Below are 8,294 nucleotides of genomic sequence, written 5' to 3'. Positions count from 1 at the left end.
GAAGGTCAGCTTCCCAGTGAGGCCCCCCGAGCACCCCAATCTAAACAGCCATCTTCCCTGGCCCCACACCCCCAACTCTGGATCCCCTTCCCCACTGCATTTTCCCGGAACACTTATCTCCTTCTAACATACAAACCTTCCTTGTTTACTGTGCTTATAGGATATAGTCTGTCTCTTCCACTGGAACAGATGCTCCCCAGGTTCAGCCATTTTCTCATTCTACTTCAGTGATGCTTCCCAGATGCAGACACTGTCACACATCTGGCACACGGCCAATGTCAGTGAATGATCAGTGACAGCGTCTCCCTGTTCTAAGGACAGTATCTTTATTAATGTAGTCTCAGGTCAAATGCTGTTTTGTGGCAGCTACAGCACCAAGTCCCCTCACACTGGCATCAGGGCCACCTCCCCTTTTCTCACAGGTGCTGCTCTCCCCCTCCCCCCTTCTTTCTCCCACACCTGCCCTCCTGCACCCACAGCACAGTGATATTTCCCTCTTCAGAAACAATGAGCCCCGGCTTATGGGTCCTGTTTTCCAACCAAATCTAAAGCGGACTCTGCTTCATCAACCCCTGAGTTTGGACTGGAGCCAGCACTAGAGCTCAGGGAAGGGAGAGAGGGCGGCGAGCAGAGCAGAATTCCAGCTGGAACTTATCTAAGATGGGAAATCACGGGATCCCTCCTCTGCGCGTTCCAGAATCTGGTTCCTCTGATAGTTTGGGAAAAGATGGAAAGAACCATCAAGCCCTAGAAGGAGGCGAGAGCTGGATGAGTCTGAAAATGCATTTCTCAATCCACAGACTCCTCTGTGCAGGGTCCCCCTGGGCCTTGTGGGGACAATGACAGGTAAAACACCTCCTGCTGCTGACAGACAGGGAACACCCACAGGAGGATGAGACCAGGATCATAACGAGAACAAACACAGTCATATTCCTCTATAGAAACAAATGAACACCCAGAAGATAGGGCTGAGGGCCAGGCCAGGCCTGAGCCTTGGTGACCCGGCCACAGGAAGCCGTCACTGACAAGACCAGACCTGGGTGATGCTCGAGTCCCTGTGATCACAGGTCCTGGTGGGACAAGGTTCTACTGAAGGGACGAGGACTAAGGGGCAGAGAGGTGACCCCCCCGAGGAGTGACCATGTCAGAGCCCACGATGCACTGAGCACCAACTGGGCTCAGGCTGCGTCCACGCTCGGTCCTCACAGCTCCTCCTGTCTCCACCTGCAACAGACTCAGCACAGCAAACACACGGATTCTGGAAGGTTCTCAGTGCTTCATTTAGTTCCTCTCAAACTTTAGGATTTTCTCCTTTAATTAACCCATTAACCCTTCATGGCAAGAACTAAAAAATCAAATTCATATCCAGATTCTTATTTCCATAGGAAGTAAGAAGTTGCCACTCAGTGTAACATGAAGTAAAGGCGGGGATGGAAACAGCCTCTGCTGGAACAGGACAGTGGGTCAGGGAAGAGACTCGGTCAGTGTGGGGAGGGGGCATGGAGGGCAGGGGCGGGCAGTCTCCCAGCTCCTCACATGATGCCAGAGGAACGCAGACACATTCAGATGCCCTTTGCAGAAAGAGAGCTCACAGGTTCCTGTGTCACAAAGTGGGGGCATGAACAAATCTCGCATCACTCAGTCCCCACAAGGCAGCTGTCTCAGGCTATAGAATAAAATAATCATGAACAAATTCAGGTTAGTGGCTGTAAGTGGTGACATTCTGAACAGTCCACCACATGCCCAAATTGTCCCAAAGTATCCCCATCACCCAGTCCTGTGCCCTCTGACTAACACTTCAGGCCTCCCGGTCTCACCTTTAGAAGCCGTGAGAGACACATCAGAGCCCTGGGCACTGTCACCGCCTGGGGGAGAACAAAACAAGATGTGGTCAGAGCTCACAGCAGATGTGGCTAAAGGAGGAATTATGGGGGTGGGTGATCTCCCCCAATGTCTTCCATCTACACTGTCCCAAGGGCCTCAGGGATCACCCCCCTCCATACTCACCTGCAGCCTGAGCATAGCTCCCTCCTTTTCCACCTGTGGGAAGAAAACATCATGTGAGAAGCCAGCAAGGAGGTAGGGCCATGAGATCCTAAAGGAACCCCCTAGTCCTAGATCCCAGAGAAGTTTCCAGAACTGTGACTACAGACCTATGGCAGGATCAGGAAACCTGAGGAAAGTACATGTGTGGGGACTGGACCAACCACCCTCCTGGAGGTCTGTCCTCAGCAGGGACATTCTGCTCTGACCTGTGACTATTGAGAATCAGGTTCCCATCACCAGAATCATCAAGGTGATAAATCTGTCCCTCATTTTCACACGTGTGTTAATAAAGTGTTAGCAAATAGGGCCCTAGACAGGGAAAGCACACGTGTGTGGATGGTCCTTCCCACTAACGAGACAGGACACATATCCACCTGGGGCTTGAAACCCTCCAATGTGACAAGACACCTCAGTCCCCGCCCCTTCCCTACCTGAGCGCTTCCTCCTCCACAGCACAGCTCCAGTGACCGCAGCTCCAAGGAGAACCAGCCCAGCAATGATGCCCACCACCATGCCAGCGGGGATGGCAGCCTGAGGAGGCGGCTCTGGAAGGGAAGGGAAGGGAAGGTGAGGGCCCTGACCCCCAGGCCTCAGCCCCAACCTGAAGTCCTCCAGAGGCCCCTGCTTTCCCTAAGAGGCTCTGTGCCCACGGCCCCCTCTGTACCCCATCTCAGGGTCAGGGGCTCGGGCAGCCCCTCGTGCTGCACATGGCACGTGTATCTCTGCTCCTCTCCAGAAGGCACCACGACAGCTGCCCACTTCTGGAAGGTCCCGTCCCCCGCAGGCCTGGTCTCCACGAGCTCCGTGTCCTGGGTCAGGTCCTCCCCATCACGCTGCCAGGTCAGGGTGATCTCCGCAGGGTAGAAGCCCAGCGCCCAGCACCTCAGGGTGACGTCACGGTCAGAGGTGCGGTGGTGGGTCACGTGTGTCTTTGGGGGATCTGAGGAGAATGGTCAGAAAATTCAGGACGTTTGCATCCCTCAGGGGACACTCCAGCAGTGGTCATGTGACCATCCCGAGAATGGTCAGGACAACTGGGGTGGGGGAAGGGCGCACAAAACCCACACCAGACTGGACATAGACATTCAGGATAATCTCTAATCTTTAGAAAGTTCTAGAATCAGGGTGAGACAGCCCAGGGTCAGAGACAGGTCTCTGATGGAGAGAAAAGGGATTCCTGGTCCTGAGCTGGGTGGAGGCCACATGACTCAGAAAAGCTGGGGTCACAGCTCAGTCACACTGTGTGCGGGGCAGCGAACAAGGCCTGAGAGAGAAAGTCCCCCCGGGTTCCCAGAGCAGCTGCCAGAGTCACAGGGAACCGCTGATCAGTTATTTCTGAGATGGTCCCCCCTCCATCCCCTGAGAGACTGCACCCCTAACTGTCCCTGAGAGAAGGGGGCCCTTTGGGTCGCTCTCTGGTACCGGATCTGAAAACCCAGGCGGACTCCATCTCCCGGGGTCGGGGAGGGGGTGTCCGGGTGTTGATCCCATTTCCTCCTCTCCTCGTAGGAGGCCCCGCGGCCCCTCTCACCTGCGCGCAACAGCGTCTCCTTCCCCTTTTCCAGGTATTTGCCGAGCGACTCCACGCACCCGCCCTCAAAGTAGCCCCTCAGCTCCTCTGCCAGACCCGCCGCCTCCCACTTGCGCCGGGTGATCTGAGCCGCCGTGTCCGCCGCGGTCCAGGAGCGCAGGTCCTCGTTCAGGGCGATGTAGTCGGCGCCGTCGTAGGCGTCCTGCCTGTACCCGCGGAGGAGGCGCCCGTCCGGCCCCACGTCGCAGCCGAACATCCTCTGGATGGTGTGAGACCCTGACCGGCCTCGTGGTCAGCTCCAACCTTTAACCCTGACTTTTAAACCCGCCCAACCTTTGACCCCGCCCCGCCCACCGCGCAGTGATGGAGCCTGAACTGAAAATGACACCGGGTCAAAGTCCCCTGGAGCTCTTCCCGGGTGGAGGGGCCGGACGGGTCCCGCAGCCTCGGGGTGAAGCTCGGACCCGGAGACTCGGGGAGACCCCGGCCCGTCCGTGGGGGTCGTGACAGGGACCCGGGCCCGCGTCGCTCACCGGCCTCGCTCTGGTTGTAGTAGCCGCGCAGGTTTTTCAGGCTCATACGGTGAGTCTGTGCGTCGGCCTTGGCTTGTCCTGTCTCCCGGTCCCAGTACCCCTGCACCACCTGCTCCACCCACGGCCCCTCCATCCACGCCGCCCGCGGCTCCATCCTCGGACTCGCAGCGTCGCTGTCGAACCGCACGAACTGCGTGCCGTCCACGTAGCCGACTTCGATGAACCGGGGCTCCCCGCGGCCGGGCCGGGACCAGGAGGTGGCGAAATATGTCAGGGAGTGGGAGCCTGGGGACGGGGAGGGGCTGAGACCCAGGCGACCCTCCTCCCGGCGCGGGTCCCGGGTCCGAGGGCGATGGGCCGGGAGGGGCAGGGGGCCCGGGAGACGGAAAAGGGGGGACGGAGAGGGGAGGGGGCGGGAGACCCGAGTGGGCGACAGGAGAGGGCGGGACACGGGGCGGGGTCACGACAGGGCGGAGCCGGGGGTCTGGGGTCTGGGCCGGGCGGTAGGGACACATCTTCCCCGGGGTCCTGCGTCCCCACTCGGCGGCCCTGTGGCTTTTCCCCACGCGGAGACCGTTCCCTGCCGACCCCGCACTCACCCTCTCGGATTCCCGTCAGGCCCAGGGCCTCCGAGAGCAGCAGGAGGAGGGTTCCGGGGCCCATGACGCGCATCCTCGGGGTCTGGGGAAAATCTGTGTGCTGGGGGGGGCCCGTGGAGACTTTATAACCGGAAAAGCGGTGACACTGATTGGCTTCTCTAGAACCGGACACGCAATGGGAGTGAGAACTGGGGCCGCGTCACGAGTTTCCAGACAGGAGGACCCAACACAGGTTGTGAGGAGAAGTGAAACCTCGGGGAAGTGAGGATTCCCCAACACTGAGCTTCCCCGCCCCAGACTCCGCCCTCAGGGGACCCGGGACGGACTCTGCCCTGACCCCTCCTCCTGCACCGAGCGCTCTGTGTCACACTGTCACCCTGAGTCCTGACCCAGGGGCTGTCTGAGGAAACGAGTCCCTTTTCCTCCTCTTCTCTTCCCGGAATCCCTTTCCCTGAAATGGACGCCCTGCCTCCCACCCTTTATCTCTCCCCCTGGACTATTCTGGAAGAAGACACCCCCGGGGAACTTGATGCCCCAGAGTGAGCTCGCCCTGGGAATAGAGGAAGGACAGGGCTTTTCTCTTTAACCCTGGAGAAGTTGTGTCTGAAAACACCAGCTGGAGATTCTCACAGACACCAGTCTCCTTGTTGTTTATTAACCACAGTGGGAACAAGCTTGGAAACCCCTGATCACCAGGAAGCTAATCTGTAAAACCGTGATTTGTCCCCCTTGGTGCAGAAATGTGTGTAAACAGCGCTGCAGCCAGACTCTCAAAGCTCCTAAGTCTCACTTTCCCAGACGGTGCACCTGTGACTCCGGATGTTTCTTCTGTAAAATGATCTTCATTCCACGGCCCTGAGTTTGTCTGTTGAGTCCCCGCCTCCTCAATACAAAGAAGCACGTGGAAGCAGTTTGTTACTGTGTATTTCAACCAGGACCATGGACAACCTCAGTTACAAGTGTTCATGCAGTTAGAATGTTCTTGCATTGTCTGTTTTTTATGAATAATTCACATCTCAGCAGTGTGCATATTTTATCGGGACACATTATTATTTTTAAACTGATTAGCATAAGGAGGCGATTAGAGTTTAGGCAGCTCCACAGAACACCCCGCTGGGCCCTAGATAATTTACTAAAGATCTATAATGCAACATATTTCAACCTGAGAGTTCCACTGCTTTAGAACTCTTCACCTCTGCCTCTTTCCCTCCCCCTGCTTCTCCCGCCCTTCTCTGTCTCTCTCACCCCTCAGGCCCTCTTCCCCCCTTAGTCCCCACCACCCTCTCACTCCTGATTGTGGCACGAGTGCCACCCCCTCACCTGCCAGCCACGGACTGTTCTCCCCACAGGGATCAGCGATCCTGCTATTGTCAGTGAGGCTGTGTCATTTCTTCACTAAAAACACTCCAATGGCTCCATCTCACTCTGGGAAGCTTCTAGAATGTCAGGCACATGAGCACAGGGGCTCTGGTGCTACTTAAGTCAAAGTTGTATCCCAGGCATATGAAGCCATTCCTGATAGTGGGCAGCAAATTATTTGTTGAATGAATGAATGATTGTGTGATAATTTATATCACATAAAATACAAAAAAAGGAAATATTTTATCACAAACTAGTGTGCATATCAGTTTATAAATTCATTCCAGTGGAAAAAATGCTGTGTGCTTATTTGTTGCACACTTGAGCCTGTGTGTTAGTTTTCTATTGCGGCATAATAAATTACTACAACTCAGTGGCTGAAATCAACACCCACTTATTTGCTCACAGTTCCTTAGTCAGAAATCCAGGCTCGGTGTGGATGGGATCTCTGCTCAGGGTGTCACAAAGCTGTGTCCTCATCCGGAGCTCAGGATCTTCCTCCAAGTGTATATAGAGATTGTTAGCAGAATTCAGTGTTTTCCAGTTGTAGGTCTAAGGTCCCTGTTTTCTTGACAACTGTCAAGGAAGGGGATTCTGCCCCAATGCTTAGTGTCCACCAGCAGTCTTTGCCTTGGCCTTCCATTTTCAAAGTCCCCAGTAGAGAAAATGTCTCACATTGAATCCCTCTCACTTAGAATTTTTGGGGTAAAGAGAAACCCCAATCGCTACTTAGGACATTCCACATGGATAGTCCCCAGGTTTGAAGGTCAGCTGATTTGAGACCTCAGTTACATCTGCAGAATCTCGTCCCAGCACCTATATTAATGTTTGATAGAATAACTGGGGGAAGGTGAATATCCGGGGTGGTTATTGGGGTTATTGAACTTCACAGTTGAAAATGAAGTTCAAGTAGATTATTGTGAATGTAATAAAATGCATCCTCTCTATTATCCATGGAAATTCTTAAATCTTAAAACCAAATGACATGTTTAATATTATTAATTTAGAGCAAATGAAAAAGTGCAATAATTCATTCTCTCTTTGGACACTGTGTTAGTCATGTATGGCAGCATAACAAATTACCCAAAAGTCAGCAGTTCAAAACAACAAATGTGTACTTTCTCCCAGTTTCCCAGGGTCAGGAATGCAGGAGAGGTTTACCTGAACGCTTCTGGCTCAGGCCTCTCTCAAGGTTGCAGTCAAGTTGTCAGCCAGGGCTGCCTCATCTGAAGGCTTGACTGGGGCTGGAGGACTCGCATGAAACACGGCTCACTCATAGGGCTGTTGGAAGGGGCCTCATTTGCTTCCTGGATGGTCCCAGGAGGCCTCAGTTCTTTGCTGTGTGGACTTTGGCATAAAGCAGCAAATGTCTAGGTAGTTGGTGTCCCCTATAGCAGTGATGAGAGAGAGAGAGAGAGAGAGAGAGAGAGAGAGAGAGAGAGAGAGAGAGAGAGAAGCCAAGATGGAAACTGCAGTGTTTTATGTCCTAGACTCGGAGTCACACAACATTACATCAGCCTGATGAGAAGTGAGTCATTAAGTCCAGCCCACACTCAAGAGAGAAGGAATTACTCCACCTCTGGAAGGGAGGAGTGTCAGAGAATTTACATACATATAAAAATAAAAATTTCAATTAAATATTGTTTCAGGATTGTATAAATCAATTGTTTCTTTTATCTGATTAATTTCTTTAATGCCTAAAATTTCACTTTTGGAATGTAGTGATTAAAAGTTTGAGACAGAGAAAGGAGATACAACAGTATTTGTAAGTTTTTATTGCAGATGCTTTTAATAACAATGTTCCCTACAATAACTGGCAGCAAAGTTGAGAACATATAGTAGCTCGATCACACAGTTTAAAGACTGAGCGCCATAACATTAATGCCTTTACAATAGCTGTCTTTGCTTTTTCTTAGAATTTTCACATTTAGTTCATTAAGAATGTCAGAAATATTGGCTACAATGCCAATTTTCTTACTCAACCTCATCTTCAAAAATATTTGTCTAGGGGCCAGCCCGGTGGCTCAGGCGGTTAGAGCTCCATGCTCCTAACTCTGAAGGCTGCCGGTTTGATTCCCACATGGGCCAGTGGGCTCTCAACCACAAGGTTGCCAGTTCAATTCCTTGACTCCCGCAAGGGATGGTGGGCAGTGCCCCCTGCAACTAAGATTGAACACGGCACCTTGAGCTGAGCTGCCTCCTGAAAGGCTCAGTTGGTTGGAGCAT

General features: G+C 53.2%; 1 protein-coding gene across 2 annotated transcripts; it reads right to left on the bottom strand.

Annotated features, from left to right (window-relative positions):
* Nucleotides 1-1,256: 1,256 nt before the first annotated feature.
* On the bottom strand, nt 1,257-4,863 carry LOC109439084 (patr class I histocompatibility antigen, A-126 alpha chain). Of its 2 annotated transcripts, XM_019719278.2 has the most exons (8): nt 4,710-4,863; nt 4,111-4,395; nt 3,578-3,853; nt 2,711-2,986; nt 2,478-2,591; nt 2,008-2,040; nt 1,818-1,865; nt 1,257-1,666 (listed from the first exon to the last, which is right to left on the bottom strand). In XM_019719278.2, the coding sequence occupies exons 1-8, from the start codon at nt 4,780-4,782 to the stop codon at nt 1,662-1,664; spliced, it is 1,110 nt and encodes a 369-aa protein (XP_019574837.2). In that variant the 5' UTR covers nt 4,783-4,863; the 3' UTR covers nt 1,257-1,661. The 2 variants fall into 2 exon arrangements, with proteins under 2 accessions (XP_019574837.2, XP_074188844.1); XM_074332743.1 differs by lacking the exons at nt 1,818-1,865; nt 2,008-2,040 and having other exon boundaries at nt 1,257-1,598.
* Between the last annotated feature and the right edge of the window lie 3,431 nt (nt 4,864-8,294).

Source organism: Rhinolophus sinicus, linkage group LG05, assembly GCF_036562045.2.
Source record: "Rhinolophus sinicus isolate RSC01 linkage group LG05, ASM3656204v1, whole genome shotgun sequence".
NCBI lineage: Eukaryota > Metazoa > Chordata > Mammalia > Chiroptera > Rhinolophidae > Rhinolophus > Rhinolophus sinicus.
Note: the sequence above shows the minus strand (reverse complement) of the source record. Positions and strands in the feature narration are given on the sequence as shown.

Excerpts from the sequence above, each read along its gene's own strand:
- LOC109439084 (XM_074332743.1), bottom strand. The coding sequence starts at position 4,782 with ATGCGCGTCATGGGCCCCGGAACCCTCCTCCTGCTGCTCTCGGAGGCC. Across the intron at positions 3,854-4,110 it reads CTACAACCAGAGCGAGGCCG|GGTCTCACACCATCCAGAGG; the intron begins GTGAGCGACGCG and ends GAGGCCGGTCAG. Across the intron at positions 2,592-2,710 it reads GCCCCTGACCCTGAGATGGG|AGCCGCCTCCTCAGGCTGCC; the intron begins GTACAGAGGGGG and ends CTTCCCTTCCAG.